Consider the following 18,331-nt stretch of genomic DNA (forward strand, 5'->3'; position numbering starts at 1 on the left):
GCAACTGTTCAATTGTGATCAAGTGTACTGAAATGTAAAATCTCTCTCAAGCTTGCCTGCTAGTGACTTTGTGGGACATTTCAATGTAATTTTCTCAGCAGTAAAAAGTGCTTTGTCAAAGCTTTTGGTGGCCATACATCTCAGGCTGTGCCAACTTTCCAAAGACTTTTTTGACTATTCAATTTGATACCAGTATTCTATATTTTTCCAGCCTTGGATGTCCTCAGGGCCGAGAATTCCTATAAGTCACGTTGATTAGGAATTATGAAAGCTAACCTCCACATATTTAGAGGACTGAGATATGGTTGAGAAGGCTACTTTACATTGTGTTGTAAATTACTGTAGAACACAAGGAACTATTTAGAGATGGTTACATACTAATGTGTCAATATATAAATACTACTGAAATAGACTTTCATTTATTCACATTAATCTATTATAAAATAAAATATTTTATTTTATTTGTTTTCAGGTTGATTGCATTATTTTGTTTTGCTTACTAACCACAAGATATGAGAGTGTCTCATAAAAATCCCAGCCAGTGTTGGCCTATACCTTTAAATGTCACTATTTTTGTGAAAACAAAAAAAAAATCAAACTTTAGCAATGCCACAATGTTCCTAATATTGTTTTGTTGCCCTCGCTGATCTCTTTGCTTGCTTTGTTTTCTGCTGAATGGGTTTTGAAATTATAATAATAACTTGCCAACTTTTATCAGCCAGCCTGGTTTTAAAAAAAAATCTTAATTATTGGAAAAAGATGATTCATTCAGCAGTAAATGTAGACTAAAGTGCCATTGGAAAATACAAATATTACAAAGCCTAGATCATCTTACAATTGAAACAAAAATACATAGAAATATATAGCAATAATAGAAGCTAATATCTCCTTTAAATAGATTTTAGTTGGGTTTCAGTAAAATAAAGTACGGTTAATATTGGGGATTTAAGAACCATTTACATTTTGTCATTTGATTGGAACAGAGAGACACTCTGGCTTGAGAATTTAATTATCATATATAATCCTTGTGTATATTTGGTAGAACAAAATATACATTTAAAAGTAAAATTCATTGGCTTCTGCAATCTTCAGCTCTTTTATTCAGTGCAGTAAGAAATATATTGTTAAATTGAGTAACTGTTTCCATTTGGGGTCCAGACAAAACATATCTGCAATACTTCTTTTCTTTCTTACCCATCATTAAATGTGACATTTTGTTTTAAAAGGGAGTTGTTTTATATCAGTTGATTCTCCCAATAAATGGCTCATAGAATGGCTAACAATATTAACATTAAATCTGAAATGCAAAAATACTTGCATGGATAAGAATTGCTTTGCTGCTGGCAGAAGAATAGCAAATAAATATACCTTAATGTCCTTTGGGGAAGGATGTCATAATCTGGGAACAAGTAAGAAAGTTGTTGCCCAGATTCCGACTAAATGTATCTTTAATACCGTATTTCCCCAAAAATAAGCCCTAGCATGATTTTTCAGGATGCTTGTAATATAAGTCTTATCCCAAAAATAAGGCCTAGTTAAGATCGTCAACCAGACGGACACATTTAGCATTGTATTTTCCTGAAAATAAGACATCACCTGAAAATAAGCCCTAATGCCATGATTGCAAACCTATGGCATGCATGCCACAGTGGCACGGAGAGTCCTCTCTGCGGGCACACTAGCCATCGCCCCAGCCCAGCTCCACCACGCATGCACGCGAGCTGGTCTTCAGGTCTCTGCCATGCATGTGTGGGGGGCAGGGCATATGCAGGAGATGCATGCACGCATGGCGGGGGACAGGGTGCATGTGCGGGAGGGTGCAGGTTGGTGCAGGAGCTTTCCAGGGGCAAAACAGGCAGGGTGGCCGGGGAGTATGCACAGGGGGGCGCATGCATAGGGAACGCATGTGCATGCGTGGGGGCGGGGCACATGCGCATGGGGCACTTGCATTGCATTTTGGGGGTTCGGGGTTCATTTTGCACTTTGGGCACTCGGCACCAAAAAGGTTAACCATCACTGCCTTAATGCGTCTTTTGGAGCAAAAATTAATATAAGGCCCAGTCTTATTTTCAGGGAAATATGGTATTAGAATGATCAAGACAAGAACTTCTCCCAAAAACATAAATGCACGTTAGACTTTGAGGGAGAAAGCAATATTTTGGCTATCTTGGATTCAGATTATGCAGAACTTTTAATATCTTCATGGGAGATCTATACTAGAGAGGAAAATTAGTCAATTTAAAAGCCATTGAGGTATCTCTTTGACACTTTCCTAGAATGATTTAGGGATGTGGACACTGTATATCCCTTGCTGGGTTTTCAGCAGCATTTTATATAATTCTTTTGTGGCTTTAGGGGAGTCTCGCCATAGATATCAGTCTTAAACTGATATGCAGTTGTTTGATTCCTGTGTATATTTTATGCCTCTTCCGTGCATTAATTTAAAGGTATGAATGGATATGTATAATGTGTATATCAGATCTCCTCAAAGGAGACCATAGAGACAAAAACGGGTTGTTTTGATAGAATATGGCTTATGCAGCATGTGAAAAGGTATCAGAATGAAGACTTCTACAACTGACAAATCTCAGAACAAGAGTTAATGTAACAAGAGATTTCTACTTGTTTTTTTAAAAAAATCTAATCTTTACTATTTTTTAACAAAACAATATTTAATATTAAGAAAGATTTTTTAAAAAATTAAAAGTACAAACTAAGAAAAAAAGAATATATCTTGTATTTTTATACTTATCAATAATTGCTTAGTTACTGGTTTCACCCTGCAGATGATCTGAACACCTTGGTACTGAAGTACAAAACATTCCTTGTCCAAATTTTCAAGGTTGAAACTTAGCATGCTTGCCAGAAAGTGGAAGAAAGGATATTACACTGTCACCTTGGTGAACAAAAATATGAAAACCTAGTCAAGGCCTTTGTTGCTCTTTTTTAGCCATGAATCTTAAGCCAACAGCTGCAGAGCTAACTTCATGCCAAGTCAAGACTCTTTTTTAGATAGCTTCCCCCCCCCCCATCTTTGTAGGACATCCTGTTTTGTTCTAGGGACTGAATGAGGCGCCATGGATAGAAACCAATCAAAATTCAATCAATCAGAAACACATTGGATTTTGTTGAGATTAGGAAAAGGGTTTAGGTACTTAAGTATTTCCCACAGGAATTAATTTTTGCTGAATGACATTCTGAATTTCAGACGGGGGTCTATTTTCATAGCATTGAATGAGAAATCATAACTTTTTACTGTTCAGTTTAGAGGAAAGTAATTTTCTGAGTATGCACTATAGTTCTTTTGCAGCTAGCATCTATACCATAAATGAAAAAGTCAGGTGATGTTCCATCTGAGCACTACTCTTTTTATCTTTTTATCTTTCTAAATCAACCAAGATTAGTAATGTTGTCATGATACACAAATGTACTCAAGATCATACATTTCGCATGAGTTTGAGTTGTAGCGATTTTTGTAATTTTTTATTACAAAACTAATTTTTATTGCAAGTGCTTTTATGCTACTTCAGTTACTATACACGAAATAGCTTTGACTCCCAAGTGCCTAAGAAGCTCGTTTTATTATATATTGCGAGTTCTGTGATTGTGGGATCTTGGGTTAGTATCTTCTGAAGATCTGGATTGGTCCAATCCAAGGATTTATTTATTTTTTTATTCTTTTATTTTGTTGAGTATGTATTAGATAATATATATATAAGTATAAGCATGAATTGAATACATAAAATGAATACAATTAAAGGGAACATTAGGACAGGGACGGTAGGCACACTGGTGCTCTTATGCACGTCCCTTACAGACCTCTTAGGAATGGGGTGAGGTCAACAGTAGACAGTCTAAGGTTAACATTTTGGGGGTTTGGAAATGTTTCAATGAAAATGTTTTTCATTGAAACATTTATTTGCAGCCATTGGTTTTAGCCAAATTCATATAAAATTATAACAATCCATATCAGTCCAATCATTTCTAATATTTACAACACAATTTCTCTTCCTTGCAGCCATTGCAGAGAAAAAACAACTTGTTTTTTTACATGTTCATCTACATCTGACAATAGAAAATAGTGGGGTTTTTTCTTCTAAATTAGACTGATTCAGTTGGGTGAACAAGGGTGTAGTAAATTTAGTTTTAGGTTCCTGGTAAAGTTTTCAACGTAATAGGTAATAGGCCACATCTTCCACATGCAGGTTATTACAAATGCATAAATGGTGTGTTCCTTTAAATGGTTCATTCTTTAAATCTTCCATCCAAGTAGGCTGTTGGTATTGTTTGAAAGCAAAGTTCTGTAAGAGCTTATGTCAGAAAGGAATGTAAGAGACTGTAAATAATAATGTTCCTCTTCCATCTTAAAAAATTGATACAACTTAGCCAACTTAAGCTTTCATACATGCTCTCTATCTTGTCTAAAATCTTTTTTAAAAATAAGTAGTCCTTCACTGGGTTTGCTAATTTATGTCATTCAGCAGTTGAATAGTGTGTGTGTGTGTCTATAGTATACAATTTTATAGTTGTAATAGTATATGATAATTCATATCACTCAGATCTAGCGAGAATTATGAGAGTAGTTTTAGACGCAAATTCATCTATCGATTGCTGTTAAATTGTTTGTGGACATTGTTTGCCAAATAAATATTGAGCATGAGGACTAGTTTCCTATATGTTCTCTTTACTCTTATTGATGGAAGGTCACTTATAATCTCAGTACTGCTGCTGGTATGAATGGGGGTAAGGTTAAGAATTTATTCAAGACTACTTGTAATTTTTCTAACTCGTGCAAACCCCAAATTGGGGGTCAATTTTTTAGCTGTGAAATTGTTTTCCCCAGAAGGACCTTAAGTGTAGGCTGCACTAACCATACTCCTTTTGAACAGAAGGAGCAAATGACTCCCTACTCCAAATATTCTGCCTTGCCTGCCATAGAATTTGCCTTATATAGAAACTAGTTAAAATTTTAAACAGGTGAGAATGAGTAATGCTACTGCTTATCTTGTAAAATATTTTTCATTGACATATTGATATGATTACACACACACACACACACACACACACTAAGGGCACCATAACTGTAGATAGTAGTACCATACAAGAAGTGTATTCTATAGGGCAGGGGTTTCAAACTCAAGGCGGCCCACGGGGCCGTCCTGGAAACAGTAAAGAACTGACCTGCAGTGCCTCTGCCAGCAAAAACAGAGTGGGGAGGGCCACATGCTTCCCTCCCGAGCTCTGTTTTCACTGGCAGAGGGTTGCAGGAGGCCATCTGAGCCAAAAACAGAGATGGGGAGCCTGTTTTGGCTGGCTGAACACTCGGGCCACCACAGGCGCCTCTGACACAAGTGACGTCAAACTGGCCATACCCACCCCCATGTCCCGAGGTCAAATACAACCCTGATGCGGCCCTCAATGAAATCGAGTTTGACACCCATGCTATAGGGCAATGAACCGCTGACCTTTCTTACTTACAATTAATTTTGTACTGAGTAACCTTTTCCAGAAGTTCAGTTTTCAAACTATTAATATTTTGATATTTTTTCTTTTAAATATATCCTTGTCATTTATAGTTGAATGAAAGTAGATGGAACAGTAGTTATGGTTATAGAGAGAGATTTTAAATGATTAAGGGAATTGAGACAACTTCCTTTTTTTTCAACTTACATTTTTCAGGAAAAAATGTGAAGCTAAAAGTAATTTTATTTGGTATTGGTAAATGGTTGTAAGCAGTGGTGGGTTGCCCCTGGTTCGGACCGGTTCTCAAAAACCGGTAGTGAAACCAGCAGGAGGCTCCACTCACTGACCCAGACGTCATCATAGGTGATCTGCGCATGCACAGAAAAGCGCACGAGCGATGCGAACCGGTAGTTGGAAGTCCATAAAAATCTGTGTTGATCTATTATGAAACAACTATAAATAATTATTGACACAGAATGTATTCTAGAAAGAAATTTATAAATTCATTAAGAATTTACTGTGTAGAAACAAATTCTGGAAAGAGAGGCTATAAACGATTTGGACTGGTGGGCATGTTTGAAATTTGAAAGCACGAATTATTTCACAGAATTGCTTCAAAGGTGAGTGCAGCTATTCAACACCACCTATTTATCAGAATGTAAAAACCTTCCCTTTTACCCACTCCTACAAAGTTATCTTTACCTATTGGGGGTGAGGAGAGTGTGGAGGGACGGGAATATTTCCAAACAGCCACCCACATTAAAAAAAAAAAAAATCAGGAGAGGCATAGAATCAAATGGTTGTTAAGAGATGTGTTTTGGACATCACTGGTATCCATTCAGTTCATTTTGGGAACTTCCATGCTAGATGTAGAGTATAGGGCTGGGATGTTCATAAATTGTGGGAATAGGGCCGATGTGGTCACTGAACATTTTGCTGCAGTTTGCTTGTATCTGGCAATTTCAGCTTTTCTTTTGTCTTTCTAGGGACAAAATAGTCTACCTTCAATCCACATTCACTCCAATTTAAAATAATGTTTTTGTTAAAAACAAGATACGTGATTTTTGACCTTATTGCACATTTTCCCATGAAAAGAGTGAAGTAACCTTTAATTTCAGTTTGGTTTTTTCCTTTGGAGCATATGAATTTTCATGCCAAGATGTTTCTTGAATTCTAGCAACTTTGTGTTGTTGTATTTTTAAGGGCCTTAAAAAGCTTTTTTTTAAAAAAAAAATATTTATATATAGAGGAGAAAAGTGTTTGCAAAAGAAGTACAGGCAGTAAGAATCTACTGTGGATAGCATATTATTAATTCCATTATTCAGGCATTATAATCTATCAACGTTTGGGATCTCAAACAATTTGATGGCATTTTACTTTTTATATATGCATAATTCATTCAGTAAGAAAAGTGACATAAAGATCAAATTGCTTGAGATAATTTAATGTTATTTATCTTCTCATAAGACATACTGTGGCACACAGAACAGATATATTTTTCCCTAACAAATATATTCTGATGTTTATGCCATTGAATGAAACTAATGCCATTCCTAAAATGCACATTTATATCAATTTAGATTTAGCTGTGATTGTGTGTTTTAAATTACCTTGGATTTTGTTCGACACCCATAACAATTTAAAAAAATATCCCCAGACTTCAATTAGTTATTTGTTCATGCTTTTTGCTTCTCCAGAGGTTTGCTAGTGCTAATAAAAACTCCATTTATCTTATAAGCAATGTTATGTTGAATGTATTTATTTAAATGTGTAAACCATCCCATCCAGTTAATATATTACATTAATTAGAGCAAAATATAATGTTGGTTAAAAATCAGTTTATGAAAATTATCTTTTCAAAATATGCTGCCAAACACATTTTAGATTAAGATGAAAAGCTATGTGAAAGCCAATTTTTGTTGTAACTATTCTGGAGATGGGGCTTTTGATATTTGCTATTTTCTTCTGCACTTCTCTGCCCACCTTCCTTTATGATGTACTGTAGCCACAAAGGAAAAAAAAATCAAAAACGTTTGTTTTCATCTTCAAGTAAATTCACTTCTGAAAGGATTGAGGATGTAAAGTTGCTGTGGAAAGTACCAGAAGTGAAAAGACTAGAGATGGATGTTGATTTACCACATCTTTGCCACCTTCTGGGTCTACCTAAAGACCTGACAAGTATTCCTTAATTTGGAACAGCAGAAAGGAGAAATGAAATCTGTAGCCTCTGACTCTCTGCAGTGCACTGAAGGCTTAATTCTTATCTGCAATAAAGATTCTAATCAAGCTGAGTTGTACTAGTAGTTTTCTGCCAAGTCTAGCCAAGAGCTGTAATTTTGGCTGAAGTGCCTGGTGTGAAGCTTGACAATTACAGTGTTTGGTCCAAACAATGAAAAACTACAACTAGTCTTAACTGTGCCTTAATGTCACTGAAACAAACAAATTTTAAACCATGGTTAAAAATGTCATGCTTGGCTAAGCCAACTAACTTTAATTACAGTTGATGTTATTAGCATAAAATATTAAAAATGATATAGATAACTTACATATTTTTGCACATCAGAGGAAAGGGGGTAGTGGCCGAAACCAAATTTGTTCCATTAACTGTAAATTGTATAGTAAAGCTAAGTCTGAATGAGTCTCATAATGTGTGATCAAATCAAGTTTGAAAACTGAGCTAGGATCTTCAGATGCTCTTGGACGAATGGATATAAAGACTTTCACTCAATATATATAATTCTGTCTTCTAACTGTATCCCTACAAGGGTTTCTGTTGCATATTCCCTGAAATCACTTTTTAAAGTAGAGATCTATATAAAATTACTTGTAGCTAATTAAACTACAAGTTTAATTTGCAAACTACAAGTTTTTTGTTTTTTTTTTTAATTTGATTTATATGCCGCCCTTCTCCGAAGACTCAGGGCGGCTTACAATGTGCTCAGCAATAGCCTTCATCCTTTTGTATATTTATACAAAGTCAGCTTATTGCCCCCACAAACTGGGTCCTCATTTCACCTACCTTAGAAAGGATGGAAGGCTGAGTCAACCTTGAGCCTTGGCGAGATTCGAACCCTGCAGTAATTGCAGGCAGCTGGTCTTAATAAGCTTAATAACAGGGTGCCTTAAACCCCTGTACTACCAAGGCTCTTGACAAATTTACAAGTTTACAAATTAAACTTAACATTTCATTATATAAATATGTTTTCTGATAATCAAGAGCTTGTAAATGGTCTTGAAGAAGTCAGGCTCAGTCTACTGTTGCTTCTGAGGGCTTCATGAATACAAATGAGGCATGGATGTCTTGTTGAGGTTATAAATGATAGAAATGTAAATAAACATGAAAACTAATTTTTATATTATTCTATAGTTGATTTTAAAAAGCAAAAAGAAATGGATATATTAAACTAAACTACTTAGAGATTTTTAATTTTCTCAGGCTTATTTGAAAAAGGGAATTAAGTTTTGTACTGATATCACTGATATTTTGTGACATCACTTTTTTTTCCCAAAGCATTCCAGTTTGCTTAAGCAAGAATTCACTACTGTCAAGTTGGCAGATAAAGCTAAGCCAGCTATAGCTATGTTGCTTCTGAATTCAGAAATCAGACTGGAACATTATCTTGACATTTCTAAGAACAGAAACTGTCTGGAGAAAGAGTAAAGATCTTGATAGAGAAATCCAAGGATATCTGATACATAAATATATTTCTGCCTAACATTGCATATTGCACAATTTTCTAAAAAGAAGTAAAACTATTTCTCTCTCAGTTGTGTCCACCCGGGAGAACAGAAGGGCACAAAATACTGTTTGCAGGAATAAAACGTGTTTAGAATTGCTCACTGTTCACAGTGTGGTCCTTTCCTTGGCCACAATATTATGTATTATTGTACTGCAAAAGGCAAGGAAAAGAAAAGAACTAGTATGTTTATTAGAATAACCTATTGTTTATTTTAATACAAGTCATTGAAAAAATCTCAAATGATGGAGTATAGATAAAATCCTAAGCAATATAAACTGGCTACTACAAATAAATTAAACAAATAATATGATTTGTGCAGTTTTGATTTCACAAGCTATATAAAATAATTATGAATGTTGGAAAAATAATTAAAATGGATATTACATGTGGTTTGTATTTTAGCTTAGACTTTCTAAGTTCACCTTTCTAAAGCTGGCACCACCTAGATATGTAGGTTTCTAAATTCCTACACCACTAGAGGACACCTAGACATGGAGAAAAATGCTTTATATTATAATGAGCCCAATGGCACATTAACTTTCAGGCACCAATGTAAGATTGGAAAGTGACAACAGGTGCCAGCAGTGAAAATAAGTAACAAGTCCACCAGCAACAGATGGTTTAACTCCCAAGTATTTCCTCGGGCATTTAGAGACTGACCCAACCATCCAATCTTAAAATTTAGCTGCAAAATAATAATTTGGCAATGTTGCTAATATTTCAAAAATACAGTTGAAATAATAATCAGCTTTTTTGAGAAATTAAGGTTCTAGATTTTAAAAAATTAAAGAATTTAATTTTAATACAAATACTGTTTGTGTGGCCCATTGTCAAGAACCTTCAAGAATATAACTCGGGAATTTCTGCTTGTTTCGTTAATTAACAGCATTATCACAGTTGATGCTCTGTATTTAGGATATGTTACCCATACAGAGAAAGCAGAGAGATAGATAGATAGATAGATAGATAGATAGATAGATAGATAGATAGATAGATCACCAGATTTGAAATAGTAACGGCAGTTACTGCAAAAGACCCCTCACATAAGCCTGATGATGGCAGATGAGATTCTGTCGAAACGTTGCTTCTACCCTTTTAGGGATATGTTCACAATTACACGGGAAGAAACCCGAAATATTAACTGTACACACACAAACACACACACACACACATATATATATGTATGTATGTATGTTTTTCCTCTAGCCAGGTTTTCCCTACGTAACCAAGGTTACGTAGGGAAAACCTGGCTAGAGGAAAAACACACATAAACCCTACAAAGAAGTAAGAAAATAGATAGATAGATAGATAGATAGATAGATAGATAGATAGATAGATAGATAGATGCATTACTGTTCTAGCCAGGGTTTTTCCTACGTAAATCAAAATGTTTGTATTGCCATAGTTAAGTGACATCCCAAATCACTATTTTCTAGGCTTTATCAGATATTTAAGCAGCATTATGTTGTCTGCTTTAAGACTTAAGGGAGACTAAGATAGATCTATTTCGGCCTTATAAGGCCTCTTCAATCAGCCACACCCTCATTTTATGACTCCTCCCTGTAAAGGTCAAATATTTATTTTGTTCTTTTTTCGTAGGTCTATATGTGCATTACTGTTCTAGCCAGGGTTTTTCCTACGTAAATCAAGATGTTTGTATTGCCATAGTTAAGTGACATCCCAAATATATATATATATAATTTTTTTTGTGTGTGTATAACCGGCTAGAAGAGCAATGACTGGATTTGGTGTATGAAAACATTGAAATATTAATAAGCAGAAAAGAACATTAACAGATATTCAAATATGTAATTCCATTTTTCTCAAAATAATTTTACAGTCATCTCTGAAATGGGAAGGCGGGGTTGGCGATAAAATTGCTTACCTCATCAGTTCTAATTAAACAATAGCATCATTGAGGCACCATAAAGAAGGTTTTCTAGAAGGTCATTTCTTTGGTGAATAAACAGTGCTAGACTCTAGAATAATCCTTGTTATAACTAACACTTCGGAGTAAGTCATAAGTAAATGACTCTTCTAAGAAGTGCTTGGGATCATCTTTCAGTTCTTCAACAACAACAAAAAAGGATAAAATCCAAACAATTGAAGAGTTTCTTTTTATATATGCAATCCAGGCAGGTTTATTTACCTAAGGGAGTTCATATAATACAAACTATCCTTTGATGTTCTTATATGTTTATATTTATTAAAGGAGTAATTCTCCTTTTCTGAAATATGAACATTTCATATTACAGCATTATATGGAAAATCCACAGAGACTGCCAAAGAAATATTAGACTCAGTGACTGTTATGAAATTAGATTGCATGCTGTGTTATTTTTGAATGTGTAACTGATGAAAATTCTGTTCTCAGATAAAACTAAATTTGGTTTTTTTTAAATTTTTTTTAAAACAAATAGATATATACTTGATCATTTAAACCAGCAAGGTACCTACAATTTTGTTTCCTTTAATGGAAGAAGAGAAGTCTTGGTTTTATATTGATATATGCCTGCTTATTGGGTGTTCAGGAAATAGGGAAGATTGCAAGATGATACTCAGATTTAAGACTTGCTAGTTCCAGCTAAGTGCAAAATAGAATTTCAGATGTACTTGAAATTATGACCCAAGGTGATTCTGAACAGATGTTCAGGTAGGAAATTGTTCTTAGAATTGTACTAGAAAGGAAGCGTGCATGCAAATCTTTCCGAATCTTTGCAGCAGGGGTGGGTTCTAAATTTTTTTACTACCAGTTCTGTGGGCGTGGCTTATTTTATGGGCACGGCTTGTGGAGGTAATGTGACTGGGTAGACGTGGCCAATTTTTTTTTTTTTACTGTTAAAAGCATTTTTTCTACAACCTTAAGAGGTTGCAGAAAAAAATGCTTTTAGAAGCCTCTGATGATCAGGCAACTCAGCTGGGATCGCCAGAGGCTTTTTTTTTAACTTTTAAAAGCATTTTTTCAGCTGAAGAGGTTGTAGAAAAAATGTTTTTAAAAGTAAAAAAAAAAAGCCTCTGATGAGGTGGGTGGGGTAAGCGAGCGGCGACCGGGCCAGGGACCAATTCGGGGGCATGGCCAGCCAATGTTATTACCGGTTCTCCGAACTACTAAAATTTTTTATTACCAGTTCTTGCGAACCAGGAACAACCCACCACTGCTTTGCAGGGTTTTCTTGATTGTTGTTGTTAGTTGCAAAATCGTGTCCGACCCATCACGACTCCATGGACAACGTTCCTCCAGGCCTTCCTGTCCTCTACCATCCTCTGGAGTCCTTTTAAGCTCACGCCTACTGCTTCAGTGACTCCATCCAGCCACTCGTTATCTGTCATCTTTTGCCCTCAATCTTTCCCAGCATTAGGCTCTTCTCCACTGAGTCCTTCCTTCTCATTAAGTGGCCAAAGTATTTGAGTTTCATCTTCAGGATCTGGCCTTCTAAAGAGCAGTCAGGGTTGATCTCCTCTAGGACTGACTGGTTTGAATGCCTTGCAGTCCAAGGGACTCACAGGAGTCTTCTCCAGCACCATAGTTCATAGGCCTCAATTCTTTGGCGCTCAGCCTTTCTTATGGTCCAACTTTCAAAGCCATACATTGCAACTGGGAAAATCTTTTTTCTTGATATCAATAGCCTAATACAGGGGTTTCCAGTGGTGAAATGTAAAATTTGTTTCTACTGGTTCTGTGGGCGTGGCTTGGTGGGGGGTGTAATATGACTGAGTGGGTGTGGCCAACCTTTTTTTTTTACTTTTAAAACCATTTTTTCTACAACCTCTTCAGCCAAAGAGGTTGTAAAAAAATGCTTTTAAAAACCTGTGGCGATCCCAGCTGACTTGCCTGATCAGCAGAGGCTTTTCTTTTTTTTTAAAGCCTCTGACGATCCCAGCTGACTTGCCTGATCGGCAGAGGCTTTTCTTTTTACTTTTAAAAGCATTTTTTCGGCCGAAGAGGTTGTAGAAAAAATGCTTTTAAAAATAAAATAAAAAGCCTCTGATGATTGCGCGGCTCAGCTGGGAATGGGGTGGGGAGGGATTTTTGCTACCAGTTCTCTGAACCACCCGCCGCCATCGCTACCGGATTGGGCGATCCAGTCCGAACCGGGAGCATTTCACCCCTGGGGTTTCCAACCTTTTCTATACCCCACACCCCTAGAAAGCTTCTGTTATATTCTTGCACCACTTACAAAAGTAAATAATTATATGCATATAATCATGCATATACACTATAATTTTGAAACTTCTAAACCCAAGCTTACGCACCCCATGGAATATCATCTCGCACACCCCGGTTGGGAACCCCGGCCTAATATAAGAAGAAGGGGAGAGACTTTTTGCACTGCTGTTTAACCCTGGGGGAATTAAAAACTCTTGGTAATAAGTTGTAAAATCTCATAGGAAATTTGTATAATTCTACACAGTTTAAGTCATGATATAAGGAAGACCATTGAGGGAAGGAAAAGTATTTTTTTTAAAAAAAAAAATACTGATGTTTCAGTGATGAAATAAACAAAGCAGATGGCTAGTTTCAAGTTGGACTTTCCTGTGGTTTTACATTAAGGTCCCTAGTAAAGCATGTCTGGAAATAGGAACACTGTCATACATTCTATTTAATCTAGAAACATAAAAAGTGCTAACAGCTGCGGTTTAATTTTTTTTCCCCCAGTTGATGACTATCTTTACATGTGGTCTGGTCTTTTTAAAAAGACACAAGGAATAATTCAGATTCCATGCCTACAAAGCCTGTAATCCTAACTTTCCTTATTTGGAAGAAAGTTGTATTAAAATTGAAAGGAAAAGAAATACTCATTGTGTGAAGTCAGCAAACAGAGGTATTTCCTCTCTCAAATAATGAACTTACTAATGAATTATTAAGGGACGTAGTGGCTCAGTGGCTAAGACGCTGAGCTTGTCGGTCGAAAGGTCGGCAGTTCAGCGGTTCAAATCCCTAGTGCCACGTAATGGGGTGACCTCCCGGCACTTGCCCCAGCTTCTGCCAACCTAGCAGTTCGAAAGCATGTAAAAAATGCAAGTAGAAAAATAGGGACCACCTTTGGTTGGAAGGGAACAGCGTTCCATGCGCCTTTGGCATTTAGTCATGCTGGCCACATGACCACGGAGACGTGTTCAGACAGCGCTGGCTCTTTGGCTTTGAAACGGAGATGAGCACTGCCCCCTAGAGTCAGGAATGACTAGCACATATGTGCGAGGGGAACCTTTATCTTAATGAATTATTGCTGGTCAATTCTTGTAAATAATTCAATTATCCAAAACCAAATCCTGTTCGCTATATTTTTATAATCCATAGGAAATTCCAAGATGCATGAACTGAGCATGTAACTTAAAGCAGATGTGGAAGATGACATTACCAGGAATAATTTCTGTTAATGATTGTGTGCAATAATCTCTTCTTTGAAATCCCATCGATCCACCGGTTTACATTTTTGGGTCATTTATAATGTCATCTATAGATGCAATAGCAAGGTTAATTTATAGTGATGTCTTGATTCACATGCTACATTGAGCCATGAACCACCTACAACTCTGAACATCACAGTCTCTTATCCCGGGCTCGCTCTTGGAAAACTGTGCTATCCAAGCGATCTCTACTGCTCCTACAACTGCACATTCCATCAAAGATTGACATCTGATCCTTAAGCAGGAGCTGTGAGTCTAGGGTGACCCCCAAATTGCGCATCAATTTAGACTGGGGGAGTGACACCCCATCCAGAGTCAAAGATGAAATATCATCTGGACCCAGGGGCTGAAAACCCAGAGCTTCTCCATCTTCCTAGAGTTGAGTCAAAGCCAATTCCTCCCCATCCTATAGGCTTCTTGGTATCTTTGTGCTATAAAGTAAAGCCAGGGGATTAGGCAATTGCTCATTCAGTACAATTCCTCTGGAGTCATAGAAGATCTTCTACTGTGGCGTTTCAAGAAACTGTATAAGAATTAATGGGATGTGGTGATTAAGGCATTGGACTGAAATCAAAGAGAGATTCAAGTACATATTGACCTTGCAATTGTTGTATAATTTAAGGCCAGTCAGTATTTTTCTGCTCACAGAATGTTATTACTTCAGGACCCCGTCTCTGTACTGCCTTGCTCTTACAAGGAAATTGGGAAATACATATAATAATTAACAAATAATCTGGAAAAATCGGAATGAAATAAAATACAAAATATCTTGTATTGGAGACCCATGATTTAAAATCCCCTCTCAGCCAAAAATCACAGTTCGGTTCTAGTCAAATTACAATTTCTCAAGGCAGTATGAGTCTCTCTGTTCCTTTTAGAGAAAAATGGGCATAAATATGATTTTTTTAAAAAATATCTTCTCTACAGTATGAAACCAAAAGCTGCTTTGGAACTACGCTCTTTTTAGCTTCATGCCCTGCTAGCATTTGTGAACGAGAGAGACGAACGAGTTATGGTCCCTTGTCAGAACCATTCTTGGCATCACCTTATCTTTGCTGATTTGTACTTTAATTCCATAAGGTACGATTGACAGGCCATAGCACTGAATTTGTTTTTCTCTTTTGTGTTATCCAAGCAGATAATCTAAGTGACGCCTTGAAGAAGCTGAAGATAACAGCTGTTGACAGCAGAGCTGATAGCTTGGAGGGGTGTTTGGATTGCCTCCTTCAAGCCCTGGCTCAGAACAGTAAGTTTGATTGTTCCCTTCAATTTCATACCATACGATTCAGTCAATAAATGATTATGAAAGCAATAAGTCTACCAAATGGAAGTAAAACTATAAATGGAACTGATATAATAACTGTTTGCATGGCAATAGCAGAACTTGATGCAGAATTTTAAAAAGAGAATGTTGTAACAGAAATACTACAAAAGCCCAGAACAATAGGGGGAAAAAAAGGAACTAAACATTTTGAAGGAACAAAAATAACTTCCTGGAAAGATTAAAAAGTAGATTCCAGCCAGTTTTTCTCAGAAAGAACTGTGTAACTTGAGGCTGTCACTAACAAGGATTGTACTTCGGTAACCATTATACCTCCATAATTGATGCTTCTGTGATCCAGGGTTCTAATGATTATATCAGGTCATAGATATATGAGAACGGTGCTGAAGTTATTTCTACAGGCATCTTAGCTGGCAACTGTACAAGGAGAATTCCAATCAAGAGGTAGAAATCGCCTATTGAATCTAAAGTTATTAGCACCCATCCACCAGCAATCCCTTGTACTGAAAACTTTTGTAACTAGCCAAGTCATATAGTTCTTTTAGCTTCCTTTCTGTTATCTCATTTTGTGTCAAGTAAAAATTTAAATCAGCGGTCCCCAACTTTTCCAGCTTTGTGAACCAGCAATTGGGGGGGGGGGCAGGGGTGAAATCCAGCAGGTTCTGACAGGTTCTGGAGAACTGGTAGCGGAAATTTTGAGTATTTCAGAGAACCGGTAGTGGAAATTTTGAGTAGTTCAGGGAACCAGCACTCTGGCTGGCCCCAGAGTTGGGTGGGAATGGAGTTTTTGCACTATCCTTCACCCAGGAGTCAGGAGGAAATGGAGATTTTGCACTATCCTTTCCCTGGAGTGGGGTGGGAATGGAGATTTTGCAGTATTCTTCCCTTGCCATGCCCACCAAGCCACACCACGCCCATCAAGCCACACCCACAGAACCAGTAGTAAAAAAAATTGGATTTCACCACTGGGAGGGCATGAGCAGTGGTGGCAGCGGGGCCGAGATGGATGGTTCCACATGAGTGGTGGCACAAGTGGCGGCCTTGTCACAGCCTGGGTGTTGGGTTACCCCTTCTCTAAATAGCTCTGGAATAAAGAGTTGTTCGAGGTATACTATAGTTCTTTCATTCACATTCAGACTCACATCTTTATTTCCCTTCCTGTATGTATTGATTTGTGCTCAGCATTCAAATGTGTTAAATAATAAAAAATCAAGAAATTGAAATACAAGTCAACATACTGCATCTCACAATTTGAAGGTTTATCATTACTCAATCCAAATGCAAGCTGCTAAATGTGAAAATTATTTGAAAAGGCTGGGCTCTTTCTGTTTTATTTTCTATAAAATAAATATATTCCACATTTTTAGTCCTGGGGAATACCATAGAGTTGTATCTGTGAGCATATAGATACACTGCATAATAAGTATATGATAATAAAGCAGTGGACATTGAAACGTAATATATATGATCAGCAGTAGCATTGGCAACTAAATAAAATTTTGACACTCAGTCTCACCCAGTTCCAGGAAGGTAAGTGGCAGCAGAGGCAAGCATATCTCCCTTGGGAGGGTTTCCATAACAGCAGAATTTTTCTTCATTTCAGAAGGCAGGAAATAAGTACAGGCTCAGATGTCAACTGAAGAGCAACCTAATGTATAGAAACCAAGTGCTCCCATTAGAAATACTGCAATTGATACCCAGAGAGAATGTCCTCTACAGGTTCCTAATTAATCCCAAAGAGGGCTCTGAAATCAAAACAAATGGAAGCTTCATACCATATATTCAAAGTAGCATGTCTATCTTACTCTTGAAATATATAAAAACACTTAAAGATATTCCTCTTTGTTTTGATAAAGATAGCTGGTGAAAAATGAAGGTCTTTGATAGGAGAGAATAGAATAGAATAGAATAGAATAGAATAGAATAGAATAGAATAGAATAGAATAGAATAGAATAGAATAGTTTATTGGCCAAGTGTGATTGGACACACAAGGAATTTGTCTTGGTGCATACGCTCTCAGTGTATATAAAAAGAGAAGATACATTCGTCAGGAATCATAAGGTACAACACAATGATAATTATAGGGAAACAGTCAATATAAATCTTAAGGATACTAGCAACAAGGTTACAGTCATACAGTCATAAGTGGGAGGAGATGGGTGATAGGAACGATGAGAAGATTAATAGTAATGCAGACTTAGTAACTAGTTTGACAGTGTTGAGGGAATTATTTGTTTAGCAGAGTGATAGCGTTCGGGGGGAAAACAGTTCTTGTGTCTAGTTGTTTTGGTGTGCAGTGCTCTATAGTGTCGTTTTGAGGGTAGGAGTCGAAACAGTTTATGTCCAGGATGCAATGTAAATATTTTCACAGCCCTCTTTTTGACTTGTGCAATATACAGGTACTCAATGGAAGGCAGGTTGGTAGCAATTGTTTTT

The 18,331-nt window shown here is 36.7% G+C and overlaps 1 protein-coding gene across 9 annotated transcripts in view; it reads left to right on the plus strand.

Annotated features, from left to right (window-relative positions):
* The window catches only part of RAP1GDS1 (Rap1 GTPase-GDP dissociation stimulator 1), an 81,004-nt gene that overhangs the window by 13,024 nt on the left and 49,649 nt on the right, over positions 1 to 18,331 (plus strand). For 5 of the 9 annotated variants that reach the window (XM_087875369.1, XM_034440515.3, XM_087875367.1 and 2 more), the window contains exon 2: positions 15,751 to 15,858. In XM_087875369.1, coding sequence (XP_087731495.1) covers positions 15,751 to 15,858 — 108 coding nt within the window. Of the gene's footprint in view, positions 1 to 15,747; positions 15,859 to 18,331 lie in introns of all 9 variants that reach the window. The other 4 variants (XM_034440517.3, XM_087875368.1, XM_034440513.3 and 1 more) reach the window with 1 other exon arrangement.

Source organism: Pantherophis guttatus, chromosome 8 (assembly GCF_059756535.1).
Source record: "Pantherophis guttatus breed Tessera chromosome 8, ASM5975653v1, whole genome shotgun sequence".
NCBI lineage: Eukaryota > Metazoa > Chordata > Lepidosauria > Squamata > Colubridae > Pantherophis > Pantherophis guttatus.